The sequence below is a fragment of the Cinclus cinclus genome, chromosome 27, assembly GCF_963662255.1.
Source record: "Cinclus cinclus chromosome 27, bCinCin1.1, whole genome shotgun sequence".
NCBI classification, from domain to species: domain Eukaryota; kingdom Metazoa; phylum Chordata; class Aves; order Passeriformes; family Cinclidae; genus Cinclus; species Cinclus cinclus.
In genome coordinates, this window is record NC_085072.1 from 3,580,652 (window position 1) to 3,600,667 (window position 20,016).

At 57.7% G+C, this 20,016-nt stretch overlaps 1 protein-coding gene across 1 annotated transcript; it reads left to right on the plus strand.

Annotated features, from left to right (window-relative positions):
* The first annotated feature begins 4,441 nt into the window (after positions 1 to 4,441).
* TFEB (transcription factor EB) lies at positions 4,442 to 18,388 on the plus strand. The gene is made up of 9 exons (XM_062509400.1): positions 4,442 to 4,718; positions 14,934 to 15,178; positions 15,249 to 15,503; positions 15,591 to 15,671; positions 16,186 to 16,306; positions 16,450 to 16,506; positions 16,884 to 16,959; positions 17,078 to 17,225; positions 17,530 to 18,388. The coding sequence occupies exons 2-9, from the start codon at positions 14,984 to 14,986 to the stop codon at positions 17,968 to 17,970; spliced, it is 1,374 nt and encodes a 457-aa protein (XP_062365384.1). The 5' UTR covers positions 4,442 to 4,718; positions 14,934 to 14,983; the 3' UTR covers positions 17,971 to 18,388.
* The last annotated feature ends 1,628 nt before the right edge of the window (positions 18,389 to 20,016 follow it).

Consider the following 20,016-nt stretch of genomic DNA (forward strand, 5'->3'; position numbering starts at 1 on the left):
GATTCTTGGATGATTTTGAGCTGATTTTGGGCTGATTTTGAACTGATTTTGGGCTGATTCTGGGCTGATTTTGATCTGATTTTGATCTGATTTTGAGCTGATTTTGGGCTGATTTTGTGTTTTCCCTCAACCCCAGATGCAATCACGGTGGGAAAGCCATCACTGAGCAGAAATTCAGATTTTGGGGCTGATTTTGAGCTGATTTTGGGCTGATTTGGGACCGATTCTGGGATGATTTGGGGGATTATTTTGGGATGATTTTGAGCTGATTTTGGGGATTATTTTGGGATGATTTTGGGGATTATTTTGGGCTGATTTTGGGCTGATTTTTAGCTGATTTTGAGCTGATTTTTGGCTGATTTTGTGTTTTCCCTCAACCCCAGATACAATCACGGTGGGAAAGCCATCACTGAGCAGAAATTCAGATTTTGGGGCTGATTTTGGGGCTGATTTTGAATTTTTCCAGCAACCCCACATACAATTACAGTGGAGAAGCCATCCTGGGAGGGATTGACCCCCAGCTCTTCTCCGGGGAGATTTCTTGTGCTCCGGTGGTGGAGGAATGATACTGAAAAATCAACACTGAGGGGTAAGCGCTGCACCACGACTCAGAGCAGATTTGGAACAGGAAACCTTCCCCAGAATAATTATTTTGGGGGGGTTTTCCTGCTTCTTTTTTTTTTTTTTTCAGGTTTTCCATAAGGATGGAGGTTTCTGGCTGGTGCAGCCCAGGTTGTCACGGCATTGTGGACACTGGGACATTCCAGTTGATAATCCCAGGATAATTCATGCCAGCCCTGCTGCAGGTTTTGGGTGCCCAGGACAGTGAGCAGGGGTTACGTGGGCAGGGTGGGGATGATGCTGAAATATCAGTGTCCTCCCCCCCCCCCAAAAAAAAAAAAAATCCCACCTGGAACGGTCAGGAAGTGGGGTAAAAATGGAATAATTTGATAAATGTGGGTATGGCACCATTGGAATGGGGCAAAAAATGAAAAAAAATATATATATATATAAATGTAGGTCTGGTACCATCAGGAATAGCCTTGGAACGAGGTAAAAATGAAAAAAAAATATATATATAAATGTGGGTCTGGTACCATCAGGAACAGCCCTGCAGTGGGGTAAAAAATGAAATAATTTGGTAAATGTGGGTCTGGTACCATCAGGAACAGCTCTGCAGTGGGGTAAAAATGAAATAATTTGGTAAATGTGGGTCTGGCACCATCAGGAACAGCTCTGCAGTGGGGTAAAAATGAAATAATTTGGTAAATGTGGGTCTGGTACCATCAGGAACAGCCCTGCAGTGGGGTAAAAATGAAATAATTTGGTAAATGTGGGTCTGGTAACACCAGGAACAGCTCTGCAGTGGGGTAAAAATGAAATAATTTGGTAAATGTGGGTCTGGTAACACCAGGAACAGCTCTGCAGTGGGGTAAAAATGAAATAATTTGGTAAATGTGGGTCTGGCACCATCAGGAACAGCTCTGCAGTGGGGTAAAAAATGAAATAATTTGGTAAATGTGGGTCTGGCACCATCAGGAACAGCTCTGCAGTGGGGTAAAAATGAAATAATTTGGTAAATGTGGGTCTGGTACCATCAGGAACAGCCCTGCAGTGGGGTAAAAATGAAATAATTTGGTAAATGTGGGTCTGGCACCATCAGGAACAGCCCTGCAGTGGGGTAAAAAATGAAATAATTTGGTAAATGTGGGTCTGGTAACACCAGGAACAGCTCTGCAGTGGGGTAAAAAATGAAATAATTTGGTAAATGTGGGTCTGGCTCCATCAGGAACAGCCCTGCAGTGGGGTAAAAATGAAATAATTTGGTAAACGTGGGTCTGGCACCATCAGTCCTGGCTGTCCCGAGCCCTCCTCGCCTCTCCTGCAGTTCCTCGTTGACTGCAGCTCCATCCCAGAAATTCCCATCCTGTATTTTGCCATCGCTGGAGCCTGGCTACCCCTGCCTGCCTCAGGTTATGTCCTGCAGGTACGCGGGATCTCCCCATCCCAAGAGGAATCTGCAGTTCCAATAGAAAATCAGAATTTTTTTCCAACACCTCATTTCCCAAAGTTTCTGCTGTGGCCATGGGGAGGGAATTGTTTTGGGAATTGTGCTGGAATTGTTTTATTTCCCCCAGATTAATGGGATTTCCCCATCCCAAGAGGAATTTGCAGTTCCAAAATCAGAATTTTTTTCCAGCACCCCATTTCCCAAAGCTTCTGCTGTGGCCATGGGGAGGGAATTGTTTTGGGAACTGTGCTGGAATTGTTTTATTTCCCCCCAGAATGATGGGATTTGCACTGTGGGGGTAGAGAGCACCTACGTGTCCTCTGCCAGTGTCCAGCCCCTCTGGATCCTCGGGAACCTCTTCCTCTGGCAGTATTTATTCCATCTTCGACCTGGCCAACAACACGGTGGGCTTTGCCACGGCATCCTAGGGATGCTGAGCACCATCCGTGGGGGATTTCATCCCTGGAATAACCTTCTCCTCCCTTGGATCCGGGTGTGGTGATGAGTTGTGAATAAAGGACTCTGAATCCAACTCGTGCTCGAGATTTCCAGGCACTTCCCGAGTTTCTGGATTGTGGCAGTGATATATTTTGGGTCTTTTTAAAATTCTTTTTTCATGGGACCCAGATCCCTGCTGGAGAGACTGGGATGAGTGGGAGAATTTCAGGATGAGACCTGGGTGGAGACTTTGGGAACCAGTTTGGAGCGGGAGGAGCTGTGCGTAAACAGCTCCAGGTTCCTTGGGGATTTTTGGTTTTCTTTTTTTCTTTCTTTTTTTTTTTTTTCCCAAGGGGGACTTGCCCACGTGTATTTGCAAATAAATGATTAAATCAGGGATTAAGGTGTCAAAAATGCAAAGATGCTCAGGCTGAGGAAAACACCCTGGGTTTGTTCTCCAGGGATAAAGCTCATGGCTGCAGCCTCCGAGGGTGGGAAGGAGATATTTGAGGTGCTTGGGGTTTGGGATGTGTGGATGGCCCCAAGAGGAGCTGCTGGATGCAGGGTCAGATGGATTGGGATGGTGCCCAGGGATGACCTGAGCCTCTCCTTGAGGTCCAGTGTGGGTGATGCTCATGAGATGCAGGACATTGCCCGTGGCACGTGAGCACCCCAAAAATCCAGCCAAATCTGCCAGCAGGATGATCCTGGCCACTGAAACCCCATCCTGTGGCCACAGGCAGGGAGGTGACAGGGTCACCTGGGGACTCGAGGTGCCATGGGGTGTCCTGGCTGCAGCTGGGCAGGGTCCCCACCACCCCCTCCTGCTGCAATCCCCTGTTCCAAATTGATCTCACCCCAAATCTCCTGGAACAGCTTCCCTGGCACAGCCCCGACCCCGAGAGTTCTGTAGGGAAGCAACAAAGCCCCCCACGCTTCGAGGTCATTGTTCCCCCTCCATGGTCAGAACCAGCTGCAGGATCCTGGTGCAAGGAGCGGTAAAACCCCGGTGCAAGGAGCTGCAGGATCCCTGTGTGATCCTGGTCCAAGGAACTGCAGGATCCCGTGTGATCCCAGTCCAAAGGAATGCAGGAACCTGGTCCAAAGGAATGCAGGATCCCTGTGTGATCCTGGTCCAAGGAACTGCAGGATCCCGTGTGATCCTGGTCCAAAGGAATGCAGGAACCTGGTCCAAAGGAATGCAGGAACCTGGTCCAAAGGAATGCAGGATCCCGGGGCAAGGAGCTCCATGGTCCCTGTGTGATCCCATTCCAAAGGGATGCAGGATCCCGGTGCAAGGAGCTCCATGGTCCCTGTGTGATCCCATTCCAAAGGGATGCAGGATCCTGGTGCAAGGAGCTCTATGATCCCTGTGTGATCCCATTCCAAAGGGATGCAGGATCCTGGTGCAAGGAGCTCTATGATCCCTGTGTGATCCCATTCCAAAGGGATGCAGGATCCCGGTGCAAGGAGCTCCATGGTCCCCCTGCGCTCCTGATGAAAAGCAAAGCACGATCCTGGTTCACGGGACTGCACAACCCGAACACAGCGCTGCCTTCACCTCCCACCCCATCCCTCCCTTCCCGGCGCGTTTTTGGGCTGGAAATACTCATTTTACGGGAGGAAAAAAAAAAACCTAATTTTTTTGAGGCGGAACAACCCCCATTTCAGGCAAGGAAAGCACCAAGCCCCAACTCCTGCCGTGGCCGGGCGGGGACTACAAGTCCCGGCAGGCGCGGACTGCAGCTCCCGGCGTGCCCGGGGCCGGCGGAGCGGAGCGAGGGCAGCGGAACGGGCCGCGCCGGGCCGGGCGGGCGCTGCTGCTGCCCTCCCTCGGCACGGGGCCGAGCCGGGCCGAGCCCAGCCCAACCGGGCCGAGCCGAGCCCAACCGGGCCGGACTGCGGGGAGACGAGCCGAGGAGCCCAACCGAACAGTGCCGAGCGCAACCGAACCGAGCCGAGCTGAGTCAGGACGAGCAGAGCCGAGTGCAGCCGAACCGAGCCGAGGAGAGGAACCGAGCGTAGCCGAACCGAGCCGAGCGGGGTCGAACTGAGCTGAGCGCCGCCGAGGAGCCGAACAGAGCCGGACCGAGCGAGGACGAACCGAGCCGACCGCAGCCGAACGGGGCTTAACGGAGCCGAGGAGCCGAGCCGAGCCGGGCCGAGCGCAGCCGAGCGAGGCCGAACGGAGCCGAGGAGCCGAACCGAGCCGGGCCGAGCGCGGCCGAGCGGAGCCGAACCACTTCGTTTCCTTCGACGTTCCCCACGGGTGAGTGCAGGGGCGAGGGGTCCCGGGGGTCCCCGGGGAGGGGGGTTCGGCTCGGAGCCCACCTTGTGGGGGTGCCATGGGGGTGTTGGGGTGCTCCCCCCTCTCCTGCGCCATCCCGGGCCGCTCTGAACTCGCAGTTGCTGTTTTTCCCCTTATTTTGCTGTAAATAATACGTCCCCCCACCTCCTCCCCTCCCGCCGTGTCTCTCCTCGCCCCCGGCAGCGGCCCCCGGGAGGCTCCAACCGGGCTGCTCCTGGAGCTGTGGGGTTTTGGGGGTGTCCAGCAGCTCATCCCGGTGCCCCCTTCCCAAAATCCGGCACTCTCGGGGTCTGCCAGACCCCCGGCAGCTCAGGGGAAACCTGCCCGGGGTCTCCTTTCCCATAGGAAACACCCTTCGCCCCGAACACGCGTGGGGAAACTGAGGCACGGATGCTCCAGGACACCCCGGAGGGTCCTGGGCACTCCCCGGTTTGGGGGACACAAAGTGGGACCCCCTTTTGGGTTCTGAAAAGGTGGGAAAAGTTGGGATACCTCGTGTCACACGGTATTTTAGGGGTTCACCAATAGGACATACAGCGTGTTCCACCCACCCCCCCACCCCCAGGGGAATTTTTTTTTGGGGGGGGGGGGGGGAATAGAGATGTTGCCCCCAACCTCCATCCGCCGATTAATTATATTCATGAATTAATTGCGAGGCAGGAAAGGATTACGCAGCACCCAGAGCTTCGGGCAGTCAGATGATGGGGGAAATTTCCTTAACAAAAAAAAAAAAAAAAAAGTAGAAACACGAAGAAAATCTGGTGGTTATTGTGCTCTTGTAAGATAAATAAATAAGCCGGTGCGAGTCCGGGGAAAGCAGGGCCCGTTTCCAGGAATCCCGGCGCTCCTGCGTGTTCCCAGCCCTTGGGGCATGGGGGGGAGTTGGTGTTTTTTATATAACAGAGTCCTGCAGGCAGCAAAGGGACACTTTGGGGGGTTATTTTATTTTATTTTATTTTTTTAATTATTATTTTTAATTCCCCTCCTCCTTCTTCTGTACTTCCCTGCCATGTTTGCTTGGCTTCATGCACGGCTGCTCCGGCCAGAGCTGGGAATGGGGCTGGTTTCTCCCAGCCTGCGCTCGCTCACCTGCTGCAGGATGGATCCGGCGTGGAAAACCGTGCTGGGGGTGCGGGGAGCGCTGGGAATTTGGGATTTTTGGGATTGGGGTGGATGGAACTGGGGAAGCAGCCAGATTGGGGTGGGGATGGTGATGGGGATGGGTCAGGCCAGCACGTGGAGGGTGTTTTCCCAGGGATGCTGGGTTCGCTTCCTGAGGGATTCTGGGTTCGCTTCCCAAGGGATGCTGTCCCCGCGTGTTTTCCGAGGGATGCCGGCCTTGCCTGGCCGCCCTTATCAGTAGGAAACTGTGCCGGGGTGGAGCTGGCTGCAGCGGGGCCATCCAGCATCCGGGTGTTTGGGATGGAGCCGTGATCCCAGCCAGGCATTTTATTGCTTTTTCCACGCTTCACGGCGCCGAGTTTGTGGCACGTGTGTGTGTTCCTGGTCCCCCCTGCCCTGCCCTGGGTTCCCTGTTTTCCTGGAGAAGGGAATGGGAAGAGCCCCTTGGGATGATGTGGTGGGTCACCAGAGCAGGGGGGCAGCACAACAAACAGGGAAATGGGGCCGGGGAGGTCGCGCTGGGGGTGTCCCCCTCAAAAAAAAAAATCCACGGTGCTGAGGGTAAAAACATCCTCTGGCTCCTCCCATGTCGTGGAGTGTTGGAATGGGGAGCCGGGGGTCTGATGTGACGGGATCTCATCCCTGGATTGCCCCTTTCCTGGGGCAATCCTTTCCTGGAGACAGCAGCGATATGGAGCTGCCACATCCCTGTCCCCTCTGTGGGGACAAAAACTCCCATCTGGAATTTTTGGGGTGGTTTTCGAGGGCACCTCAAGCTGGGCTCACCCCAAGGGAGCTGTTTTGCAACTGCCCTGTGTGGGGTTATCCCATATCCCGACAAAGAGGAAGTGGCCAGGGGGAAGCAGCAGCGTCCTGGGCGTGGGGCAAGTGCCACCACACGACCCTGTGGCAGCATCGTGGTGGCTGTGCTGGTGGTGGCTGTCCCATGACAACTTCCCAGACCTCCTGTTTGCTGTGGGGGATCCCAGGAGGATCCCAGGAGGATCCCAAGGAGCCAGTGCTGGGTGTTTTCACACCCCATAAAAGATCAGAGGGTGCTCGGAGGTGCCAGGTGTGCTGTCACCACCCTTCCCGTGGTGGCACCGCTTCCATGAGCTTCTCCAAGCTGTATCATCCTGGTGTGGAGTCAGCTGGGATCACACTGATGATGCTGTGGTCATTGTCACCAGTGCTGTGACACTTGGAAGGGTGGAAGGGACGATCTCTCCCTGACCACACAAAGGATTATGTGCTCATCTTTTTTCCCTCTTGATGGCTCTTCCCTATCCCATTCCAGGCTCGTGTTCCTCCTCCTGGCACTTGGCTCGTGCTTGGAGCAGGTTTTCCATGCGGATTTGCCTGCGTGGGGTCCCCTGATGTGGAATTCCCAGGAACGCAGGAGTCCTGCGTGCTCCAGGATGAGCTCTGGGTGCTGCTCCTCACCTTCCCAGGAGGCTGAGAAAACCAGGAATGGGGGATGATCCATCTCTGGAGGCCCAGGGGCAGTTCTGGGGGTGTTTTTGGGGAGGTGTGTGCTGCAGAGCCGGAGCAGGGGCACTGGGATGGGCACGGTGGGATGATTGCAGAGGGTGCTGGGTGGGATCACCTGGGAAGGGTTCAAGGTCTCCCAGTGCCCCACAGGTCCCTTCAGGTTGTGCCACCTTATCTTTAAAGCCTCTTCTAGGAATTGCCCCCGGGGTTTTGTCACCTTTCCTCGGAGCGCTTTTGGCTCCAAACAAACTCCCCACACCCCGAGCTCTGCCTCGCTCCCCTCCTTTGGTTAAACTTTGGTTAAATGGGTGCAAATTCCGGATAAACCTGAAACTCCCCGTGTGGGGACGGCCGGGGCAGTTCTTGGAGCCTCAGGGACAAGCGAGGGCAGCAGTGCTGGCTCCTGCCCAGTCTGTGCCCTCGGGATTTTGGAGCAGCCAAACAGGATGGGAATATTTTGGAATAAATGAGGAGGGGGCTGCATCCACCTGGCACACGCAGGGAGCATTTCCTTGCTGCTAAGGGGAGGAGAGCTGGCTGCCAGCAGGTTTGACTGAACATTTTGGGGGAAAACGGGGTGAGCAAAGGAGATAACCCCAGCCTGGTGGGAAAGAAAAAAAGAAAAAAAAAAAAAAAAACCAACAACAACAAAAAACCAAAAACCTCAGGGCTCCTACACGGGTCCAACCGGTGCAACGTGCCCGGGACAGGCGGCACCGTGCCAGGCCAGGGGCTGGGCTGGCAGCGGGGGCTCCCGAGAGACCAGTTTGACCTTCAGGGAGCAGGAAAGTGCCAGGCTGAGCCCGGCAGGAAGGAGGGCACAGCACAAACCTCTCCTGAGCTGGGGTAAGTGGGCACAGGGAGGGGATGGCGAACCCCAGGCTGGTTTGGGAGGGCAAAAGGCAGGGGCTGTTCCCAGTTTGTTTATTCCTGGGGCTGCTGGTCCTAGTTCCACGAGCTGTGCCTGCACTGAGCCTCCCGGCTGGGTGCTGGGGGCTGGACACGGTGTATTTATAAATATTACCTCCTTCCAGCAGCATGGAGAGAGGGAGGGAGGGAGGGATGGAGGGATGGAGGGATGGAGGCGGCGCTGGGAATGCCTCTGGCACTGGCAGGGGGCAGGGGGTGGCTGCTGTCACCTTGTGCTGGTGGCACTGGGAGCTCGGGGTGCCTGGAGATGCAGGGCTGGGTTTGCTGAAAATCGCCAGTTTCTGAGATGCTTTGTCCCCATTTCTGGGATGCTTTCTCCCTACTTTCTAGGATTCTTTTTCTCAGTTTTTGGGATGTTTTCTCCCCCACTTTCTGAGGTGCTTTCTCCCCATTTCTGGGATGCTTTCTCCCCACTTTCTAGGATTCTTTTTCTCAGTTTCTGAGATGCTTTCTCCCCATTTCTGGGATGCTTTCTCCCCACTTTCTCGGATTCTTTTTCCCAGTTTCTGAGATGCTTTCTCCCCAATTTCTAGGATGCTTTCTCCCCCCTTTCTGGTATGCTTTCTCCCCACTTTCTGGGATGCTTTCTAGGATTTTGGAGCAGGTGGCTGTGCTGTCCCAGCCCCCTGGAGCGGTGTCTGCCCGCCTGGATCCCAGCTGGGATGTGCCATCCTGCCAGTTCCCCTGATTGCTCATTTATGCGGGTATTTCAAAAAGCCAGCACCCAAATCTCCCGGAGTGACCCCGAGCCGGGGTTTTCCTTCTGGGCTGTGCTCCCTGGCTCTCTCCTTTCCCGGGATGTGGAGCAGGACCTGGAGCCTTCCCATCCCCTCCAAGGTCACCTCGGTCCCCTCCTGTGTCCTGATTAATCACCGTGCCCGGGGTGGTGGCTCAGCCCATCCTCCTGCCTGTTCACACTTTTATTTTTAATTGCTGCCAGTGGTGGGGAGGCAGTGGAGGGGGCAGGGACTGTGAATTCCCAGCCGGATCAGTTGGACAGTGATGTTTCAATCAGGGCTCTGCAGCCCCTGCCCAGTTTTGGAGGGTCTGGGGGGCATCCCAGGGATCCCCCTGCCTCTCCCTGCACCCAAACCTGGCCTGGAGTTACCACCTTCCCCTTGTCGTGATGCTCAGCAGCTACCCCTCAGCTGGGTGGGTGTTTTGGGGGTGGAAGAGAGGATTTTTGGGGTGCAGAGACACCTGAGTGAGGCTGTGTGTGTATTATTAACCCCTTAATAGCTTCCATGCCCAGTTGGGCTCTCCTGCCCATACCTTGGCACCCCCGATGATTTTTTTATGAACCCTCTAAATTCAGTGACCTCTAACAAAAAACCACACAGCCCTGTGTGCCATCACCACCTGATGCCTCTCCCTCCACCAATTCCCTGACCCCTCCTGGGTGAACCAGGCTTACCTGGGTGTTTGGGGCCAGCCCTGTGATTTTTATTTTTTTTTCCCTCGGCCTTTTCCATGCTCGGTGTTTAATGCAGGGCAGGGAAAACATTTGGCCTCTGACCCAGCGCCTGTTAACAGCGTCCTGCTCCACGTTGCTGAGATGCCGAGGCTAAAAACAGTCCTGGTGACTCAGTCCCTCGCTGCTGCTGTCAACTGACCCCAGCCTGCCTCTGCCAAGCCCCTCCTTTGCTCCTTCTCCCTCTCAAACTGTGGGGAAGGATTCTCTGGATGGGGCTGGGATGGTTCTGAATTCTGCCCCACACAGTTCTGGGTGGGAAGGATTCTCTGGATGGGGCTGGGATGGTTCTGAATTCTGCCCCACACAGTTCTGGGTGGACGAAACCTCTGGATGGGGCTGGGATGGATCCCAGAGATCCTGGGATCTCTGCCCCACACACTCCTGGGTGGGTGATGGGGGGGGGGCATTGCTGCTTTCTGGGGTTGGAAATGGGGTTATCCTTCTGTTTTCCCACTCGTCCTAATCCCAGGGTCTGGATGGGATCTCTGGAGCCTCTGGTCCCACTTCATGGCCAGTGTTGGTGTTGGCTCAGGGTTTCCAAGGATGACCCTACTGCCAGGTTTCCCTGTTTGTGGGGAGGAATCCTTTCCTGAGCCCCCATCCTGCAGATCCCTCCTGGATCTGCCCACCCCAGGCACTCCCTGGGAGATGAAGGATTCTCACCGAGCCCTGGCACTGGGGGTGCCCACGAATCACCCCCGTGGTGACCTTGCCAAGTGTGGGTGAGTGCCCCAAGGGGACCTGGCAGGGCCAGGTGGGTCCAGCTGCATTCCTGGCCTGGAGGGAGCACAGGGACGTGATGCAAAGCAGCCTTGAGGTGTCCCCAGCACTGTCACACAGGTGGCACTGGCACTGGAGGGACCCCAGCTGGAGGGACCCCAAATTCTGCTGAGCTGTGTGATCATGCAGTGGCTGGGGACCTGAAAGCTCAGCTCACTCCATGGGCAGGGACACCTTCCCACTATCCCTGGCTGCTCCAGCCTGGCCTTGGACACTCCCAGGGATCCAGGGGCAGCCACAGCTTCTCTGGGAATTCCATCCCTGCTCCCCCCCATCCTGACAGGGAACAATTCCTTCCCAATACCCCATCTATCCCTGCCCTCTGGCACTTTCCCCCTTGTCCTGGCACTCCAGGCCCTTTTCTCTCTCCATCTTTCTTGTCAGCTCCCTGAACTTTATCTTTTCCAGCCTCTTTTCCACCCATAATCCAGTGCTTGCTCTGGGCACAAGGAGGGTGAGAGATCCCTGTGTGCCACGTCCCCTGGAGTGACAAGGGACAGCTTTTGCCTCTCTGCTTTTACAGAGGTGTCCCTGCAGCCCCCATGGGACACACCCAGCCCTGTCTCCTGTCCCTGTGGCTGCATCAATTTTTCCACACTTTTCCTCAGCCCTGTTGCTCACTCCTGTGCTGCAGTGACAAAACCAAGCAGGTTTGGAAGATTTTTGTTGTTTTTTTTTTTTTTTTTCTGCAACTTCCCCCCCACCCCGCACACTCCGTGGCTGCTGAAAATGAGGAACACAGGGCTGGCCTGGAGCGAGGGGGAGCTGCGACCTGCTGGCCCCGGCACCTGCAGGGTCCCCCAGCCCCTCTGTTCTGCACCCAGAGAACTCCAGCCTCATTGTCCCCTGTCCCCACACAGCAGGGTGACAGCAGAGCCCGTCCCCAGGCTGGGGCACGCATGGGGTGGCTTTGTGGGTGTGGGGTGAGGTGACAGCTCGGTGACATTGGAGCAAAGCCTGGCTTTGGGGCTGCCTGTACCCATCTGGGCTGGGGTCCCATGTGCTCCCTCCCCACCCCTGGTGTTTGAAAATGAAAAACGAGGAGGGAAGGAAGGAAGGAAGGAAGGGAAGGCTGGGTCTGATGGTGGTGAGCAGCAAAGCTGTTTTCACTTCTTTCTTCTCCTTTTCCCTTTGGCTGCCCCTCAGTTCCCAGACCAGTGTGGGGTTTGGGTGGGTGCAGGGTCCCTGCCCTGTCCCCTTCCTTTCCCTGGGGGTCCCCATGGGGTTTGGGTGGGTGCAGGGTCCCTGCCCTGTCCCCTTCCTTTCCCTGAGGGTCCCCATGGGGTTTGGGTGGGTGCAGGGTCCCTGCCCTGTCCCCCTCCTTTCCCTGAGGGTCCCCACTCCTGCCCGGAGCTGCCGATTGATTTTTCCACTTGTAAACGACCACGATCGACCAGAAATTGAAACACAGGAGGGAGTGGGGCCTCGTGCAGTGAGTTTGGGGGTTCTCAGCTCAACAGGGCATCACTCCTCACTCTCAGAGGGGTGGCAGGAGGTTTGTGGCACCCTGGCAGGCACTCGGTGCCACCTCCCCTGGGAGGGTAACGCGATCCCCGGGGCTAAATCTGGAAAATGCCTCTGGGCAGCTTGGATTTCTCACCCACACCTGAGCCTGGGGCCACTGGTGTGGCTGTCCCAGGTGTTGTGTCCCTTCGGGTGGCACTGGGTCCAGCTCGGGCTGCGGGTCTGTCCCCAGCCTGGTTGCGGGGCAGCACCTGATGTCCCTCCAGCACGTCCCAGCGGTTGCTGAGCAGCCACCCCCGTGTCACCACCGGCTGTCACTGCGGGGCTGAGGGACAGCTCAGGGTTGTGTGAAGTCCTGGCGGGGCTGAGGGAGGGTTGGGACAGCTCTGGGGATCCTCCAGCTGGAGCCATCCCCGAGTGCCATCCCGGGACGTTGGGTTCTTGCTGAAATAACACCCCCAGAGGGAAAGCGAGGGAGGGCCAGAAATAACCAGAAATAACCGTGCTGCTGAGTAGCAGCAGAGATATTTGGAAGGGAGATGCATTCCCTGGCTCTGGCCCCGCCGTGGGGCTGGGGGTGCTGGAGGAGCACGGCCGGAGCCTGGACAGCCCTGTGTCCTGTGTTCTCTGCACAGGGAAGGCAGAGGCAGGCTGTGCACACGGGCTGGGATCAGCCAGATTTTCCCTCCCTTTCCACCCATCCATCCCCTTCCCGACTGCTCCATCCCCCACTCCAGGCCTCCCACCACCGTTGTGCCTCCCTGTGCGCCAGGATGAGCCTGGGAAACCTCTCCTGATTTTTCTATCTCCCCACCCTTGCTCCCTCCCCATGCCTCTCTCCCGCCTCTCCAGGTTTTTAAAAGGGTTCCCAGCTGTCCTCGAGGGGGAGAAGACCTGGAGATTTGATTCTTGTGGGTGTTCAGCCTCCAGGGACAAGGCTGTCTTGAGTTCTCCCAGTAGGGACCAGTCTGGGACTCCCAGTGGTGCTGGGATGGCTCTGGCTCAGGGTGGAAAGAACCACTGGGTGCCCTTGCAGGAATACCAGGATGGAGCTGCCATTCCATGTGCTCTGCTGGCTGTCCCCGTGGATCAGGGGACGGTGGGATTTGTCCCCAGGGTGGGACGTGGGCCCCGGGTCCCCATCCTGTCCCGCTGCCGCCCTCCTGCCGGCGCTGACTCAGAACGAAAGCAGAAGCTGCTCGGCATTTTTGGGGGTGGGGGAGAAGCCAAGCAGAACCAAAGGGGTTATTTTAAACCTGACCTAATTTCCCCCCCCCCCCACTTCTCCTCACCAAGCCAAGCCCTAGCCATCCTTCCCCATCCTCATCTTCATCTTCTGCAGCTCTTCCCAGGAGGTTTTGGGTCTCCCACTCCTCTTTTCTGTAAAGGGGGTACCTGGGGGGTGGGTGGGGGGATCCTGCAGCCAGGCTGGGTGGTGGCACCGGGGCCAGCAGGGCTCAGTGGGTGCTGTGTTGTGGGTGGCTGTGCCTTGGCACCCTTCCTGTGACACCCACGAGTGCCAGCCCTTCGTGAGAAAAGCCTCTCACCCTTCCCTTCATGTCTGGGGTTCTAAATCCCCCGTGAGCATCAGATTTGGGTTTCCCCTTTAATTCAGCCTTGGTTTGGGGTTGTACATCCCCTGTGAGCATCAGCTGTGGGATTCCCCCTTTAATTCAGCCTTGGTTTGGGGTTGTACATCCCCTGTGAGCATCAGCCGTGGGATTCCCCCTTAATTCAGCCTTGTTCCATCCTCCGGGTGCTCTCACCGGGGTCTTTTCCAGGGTTCTGCCGTTTCTCATTCCAATCCCACCCCCCCCCCCCTCTTGCCCTCCCCCAAGGTTGCCCGCACATCCCCCTTTAACAAAACTCCAGTGGATCGCTGTCCCCGGCTCCGGGCTCCCATCCCCCTTCGGCCAGGCCACCATGGCTAATTAATTCCCTTCCCCTCGCCGCTCAATAGCTGCTCTTGAGCTGTGTAATCGCGTTGCCGTCCGCGCTGCCTTGATTTAATTTCCCCTCCGGGTAACGCGTGGCACCGGCTCTGGGTGGCTGTCACCGCCGTGGCCTCTCCGTCTCTGAACTTGCATTTCAACAGCAAAACCCTCCAGATTTGTCTGGTTTCCCCTCCTGCCCTTTCCCCTCGCTGCTTTCCCTTCGCCTCCCTGCGATGCTGCGCTCCAGATCCCTCCCGCATCCCAGCCCCGCTTGGGGAAGCAGCTCCGTGGGAAGCCCTGGGGCGGCTCCCGGTGTCCCGGCACCCTCCACCCTCCGTCCCCTTTGTCCTGGGGAACAAGGGCCGCTCTGTGCCGCCCGGGGGCCGCTGCGGTCCCCCCCGTCCCCGCGCTCGCGTGCCGGACCCGCACAGAGCTCGCCTTGTTCGCCCCGCGCCGGAGCCGCGTTCGGGCACGGCCGGCCCGGGGGGTTCGACCTTCCCCCGGCTCCTGGCACCCGCCGGCCTTTTCTTCCTGATTTTCTTCCTCGCTTTCTCTTTCCCTTTCGCTCCCGGGCTCGCTCTGGGTTCTGCCGGCGCTGCGGTGTTTGGGAAGTGGCTCCCGGGTGAGTGCAAGGTGCGGGGTCCTGGCTTCTCCATCGGGGTTTCCTTCCTCCCAGACCCTAATTTCACCTCTCTCCTTGTCAATCCCAGCTCTGGTCACTTTTCCCCATCCCCATCCTCAGCAGTTCCCCTTCTCTGGAGCTTCCGGGGGGGATTGCTTTTCACTTTTTCACCCCTGTAAGGAGGGAGCTGGGGGTGGTGTCACCTCCAGGCTGGGTGGTGGGACAAGGTCCTCTGCTCTGTGACATCCAGCCAGCCCTGGGCTCTCCCTCCTGGATTAATCATGAGCAAGTGTGGGTGGAATGCCCTCTCCGTGCCTCAGTTTCCCCGCTGTCCCTGACGTGCCGCGTCCTCCTGCCAGGGTGACCCTTGTGCCAGGCGGGCTCGTGGCCGCCAGCGCCGTGTGCCACCATGGCGTCCCGCATCGGGCTGCGGATGGAGCTGATGAAGCAGCAGGCACAGCAGGAAGCGGAGCGGGAGCGGGTGCAGCAGCAGATGATGATGAGCTACATGCAGCAGCAGCGCATGCCCGTGGCCTCCAGCCCCGCCATCAACACCCCCGTGCACTTCCAGTCCCCACCTCCCGTGCCAGGAGAGGTCCTCAAGGTACCGTGGCGTCCCCTGTACCTGCCTCTGGGACAGCCCGCGGGGTCCCTGATGGGTTTTGTCCCCGCAGGTCCAGTCCTACCTGGAGAACCCCACCACCTACCACCTGCAGAAGTCTCGGGACAAGAAGGTGCAGGCGTATCTCTCCGAAACCTACGGGAACAAGTTCGCTGCCCACGTCAGCCCTGCCAGCCACTCTCCCAAGCCACCCCCGGCCGCGTCCCCCGGTGTCCGGCCCGGCCACGTGCTGTCCTCCTCGGCGGGCAACAGCGCTCCCAACAGCCCCATGGCCATGCTCAACATCGGCTCCAACCCCGAGCGGGAGGTGAGGACGTGTCACCGGGCTGCTGGGGACACGCAGGGTGCTGCCAGGGGCGGAGGAGCCCACGGGCACTTGTCCTTTTCCTTTCAGTTCGATGAGGTCATCGATGACATCATGCGCCTGGATGATGTTTTGGGCTACATGAACCCCGAAGTCCACATGCCCAACACGGTGAGTGGGAGGTGACAGGAAAGGGCCAGGCCTTGTCCTTGCAGGCACAGAGGGGACCTTCTGCCACGGTGACAGCCCAAGCCAGCCTTGTCCCTGGAGGCAGCAACACCCACAAGAATCAGTTCTCCAGCTGTTTTCCTCCTTGAGGACATCTGGGAGCCCTTTTAAAGAGCTGGAGAGGTGGGAGAGAGAGCAAGGGTGGGGAGATGGGAGAGCCAGGAGGGGTTTCCCTGCCAGGAGCTTCCCCAGAGCAGCAGGGTGTCCCAGGTCAGATCCTCGTGCCTTCCAGTGGGATTCATCCTGCCCAGATGTGATTCATCTGCCCTATTTTAGATGTTTGCCATGGGAGGGGCATCAGCTGTGCCCTTTGAAATCCTGTTTTCTTTTCTACTCTGCTGAAAGCTGCTTTAAGGACCTGGGATGAGAATTCCACCTGCCCAGGCTGTGCACTCCCATCCCAGCTGGTTGCCCAGCCCTGCACGGAGCTCACCCAGCTGTCCCCTCTGCTTTGCAGCTGCCCATGTCCAGCAGTCACATGAATGTCTACAGTGGGGACCCGCAGGTGACGGCGTCACTCGTTGGTGTCACCAGCAGCTCCTGCCCCGCTGACCTCACCCAGAAGAGAGAACTCACAGGTACGTCCTGGCCCCAGAGCGAGGGACAAAAATGGGGCTGCCCTGTCCCCATGGGGCTGCAGGGGCTCCAGTGCCAGCCTGGGATGCTCGTGGGGTGAGGTGCAGCCTTGTCCCCTCTGGGTGACACCGTGGGTCTCTTGCAGATGCCGAGAGCCGAGCCCTGGCCAAAGAGCGCCAGAAGAAAGACAATCACAACCTGAGTGAGTCCAGCTCTGCCTTTCTCTCCTGACCCCACAGCCTTGCCCCATCACTCTTCATCCTCATTCCCACTTCCTCTGAGCTGGGTCCTCCTGCCCTTAGGCCCTTAGGAAAGGGCCCCTCCTTCCTGGCTGTGAAAAATGGGGTACAGGAGACACCCCACTGTCCTCCTGGGGGGAGATCAAACCTGCTGGGCCAGGGATGGAGCAGGGTTGGCTCCTGAGCTTCTTCATCCTGAGCTCCCCAATTCCAGAGGGTCTGGCTGGGGCGCAGCAGGGGGATGTGGGACATGAAGGACATGTGGGACATGAGGGAGGGACACGGAGCCTTCCCTGCTCCTGCTGCCTCCTCACTTCCATCCCTCTGCTCTCACCTGCAGTCGAGAGGAGGCGAAGGTTCAACATCAACGACCGCATCAAGGAGCTGGGAATGCTGATCCCCAAAGCCAACGACCTGTACGTACCCACAGCTCCTGCAGGACTGGGATCACTGGGATCACTGGGGGCTTTCTGGTGGAGGAGATGGCTGGGTGCTGGCACCCAGGTCCATCTCTTTTTCCATCCCGGGTGACAGGGACGTGCGCTGGAACAAAGGGACGATCCTGAAGGCGTCTGTGGATTACATCAAGAGGATGCAGAAGGACCTGCAGAGGTCCCGGGACCTGGAGAATCACTCACGGCGCCTGGAGATGACGAACAAGCAGCTGCTGCTCCGCATCCAGGTGAGCTTCCCTGGGCTCCCTCCTGCCTCTGCTCCGCCCCAGCCCCACCAGCCCCTCACCCCTGCCCCACCAAGGGCGTGCCCAGGGCGTCTCCTCCCTTTTTTTGGCTGGGAGGTCTCCAGGAGCAAAGCCTTGAGACAAACCTGATGCCTGAGGCTCACTGCAGCTTCGCATGGACCACCATGGATCTTCCAGGGGCTCTTCCCCTGGGGGCTTCTCAGTCCCTGCCACCTCCATAAATGTCCCTGTGCCGTGTCCCCGAGTGTCACAGCCCCGCCAAAGCCCCGCTGCGTCCCCTTGGCAGGAGCTGGAGATGCAGGCGCGCGTCCATGGGCTGCCCACCTCCTCGCCCTCGGGCGTCAACGTGGCCGAGCTGGCTCAGCAGGTGGTCAAGCAAGAAGCCAGCGGGGACGAGGGGACCCTGGAGCCACTGCTGCCACCCCCGGACCCCGAATCGCAGCCGCAGCCGGCGCTGCCCGCGCCGCCCCAGTCTCCCTATCACCAGCTGGACTTTACCCACAGCCTGAGCTTCGACGACGGCTCCCAGGGCTTCCCGGACAGCCTGGAGCCCGGGCACAGCGCTTCCTTCCCCTCCCTATCCAAGAAGGAGCTGGACTTGATGCTGATGCAGGACACGATGCTGCCCCTGGCCTCTGACCCCTTGTTCTCAGCCATGTCCCCCGAGGCCTCCAAGGCCAGCAGTCGCCGGAGCAGCTTCAGCATGGAGGACACGGACATGCTGTGATGGGGAGATGCTGGGGCAGGGCCTGCAGCGCCAGCTTTGGGTGGGCGAGTCCCAGGACACTCCTGGCAGGAGGAGCCCGTCCTGCCGTGCACTTGAAGCTTCCCAGGAGTACCTTTCTCTATGCAACGGGGGCTCGGGCCGGGTGCCGCCGTGTCTTTCGCAGCTTCTTTTTGCCAGGAGAGGGAATGGACCTTCCTGGTTTTGCCGTGGCGCTGGCCTGACTGCAGATTCCACAGCCTGGGAGTGAGATCTCGGCTGCTTTGCCTTTCAGCAGAACCCTCGTGGCCTCAGCCCCTTCCCCAGGAGCAGAGGGACGATGCTGTGAGCTCCGTGTCTGGTTTGGTGTCTCCTCGCCTTGCTCTGGGGTCCTTCATCCCCACCGAGTCTTCCCCAGCCCCTGGATGCTTCCCAGTCCATCCAGTTCCTCCTTCCTGGGAGCACCCGATGCCTCTGGGTTAATTGGGAGGGTTAATTAGTGCGTGTGTTCATTAATACGGCACCACCGGGCGTGTTGTCTCGGGTGGGTATCCACAACACCTGGGATGGGGGGTTTGATGCTCCACCAACCCCCCTGCTGTCACCCCCATCTTGTAGGGCAGCACCCACCACTCCAAAACCTCTGGGCAAGGCTGCCAAGTGACTCTGAGCCCCCCCGAGATGTCCCTGCAGAATCTCTGCCCCGTGACACCGTGCCCTGGCTCTTTCCTGGCAGGATAAAAGGGTTTTACACTTCTTTTATTTTTTTTTTTTTGGGGGGGGGGATACTCCTTCAAAGTCCTGCCCCATGTGGGTGTGAAGGTCCAGGCTGTGACCAGGGAAGGGTTTTTGCCACTTGCCAAACCTGAGCTGCTGCTCCCAGCTTGGAATGTGGGGCTTGTTTCTCTTCCCAGTGTCACCAGTTTGTTCTGCAGCTGTGTGCTGGGGAGCTGCTTTGGGCTCTGCCTCACTCCTGACTTCCCAATCCAGCTGGAGCTGGGAGGGAGCTGGGAAGGGCAGGGGAGCACAGGGAGAGGAGAACCCTTGGCCATTGTCCCCCCTGGGCCGTGGGTGCCCCTGTGGGGCTGGGGGTCCCTCTGTGCCCCCCATCCTGCACCTGGATGTGCTGGGGGGGACAGAGATGTCGGGATTTGGGATTGGAGGTGGGGGACAGCCCTGGAAAGGGACGTGAGGGTGCGGGGAAGTGCGGAAGGTGGGGAGGAAGAGGAAGGAGGAGGAGTTGGAGCAGCCCTGGAGCAGGGCAGGGAGCAGGGAGGGACCTGAGGGGACTCTGGGTGACCAGGGAGGGGCTCCAGGTGCTCACCTGGAGAAGAGAAGGATGCAGGAGACCCCTGAGCTGGAGGTCTGGGGGTGTTCACAGGAGGCCTTGGCACCCTTTGTGTGCTGCCATCAGTGCCTGGAAAGAGAATTGTCCCCACCAGGGTCACCCCTGGCCGTGCTGGGGACCTGGGGGCATGGGACAGCCACGGATCTGTGCCCTCCAGAGGGACTTGTGGGTGCTCCAGGGCAGGAAATCCCACGGGAAATTTGGATTATTGTGGCTTTAGGGTGCCTTTGGGCAAGGCCTGGCCACTGCTCAGCACGAGATGTCTCCCCTGGCTGTGAGTAAACAGTTGTGGATTATAATTACTATTTTTTTTAATCCTTTTTTTGGGAGTTTTGTTTGTTTTTCTTTTTTTTTTTTTTTAATGCACTGTGCTCTGATTAAAAAATTTTACTACTGTTTTATAAATAAATGTATAAAAGAATGAACTGGAATGGAAGAAGAATCATTAAAAATATATTTATTTACAACATCCTGGAGCGTGGCAGCTTCTTCTTTGTCCCGGAGGCTGGATCAGCATCACCTCAGGGTTCTGCAAAACCCCTCTGGGTGCTGGGACCCCTGGTCCAGGCAGGTTTTGGGGACTTTCCTGCCCAGTGCAAGGGGAAAAAAAATCTACTTTTAAAGAGTCCTGCTGAGCCTGTGCCTGGCAAAACTTATCCCAAGCCACGTCTGCAGCCCCTCAGCCACGTGCCATGTTTCCACTCCCCTCGGTGCTGGTGTTA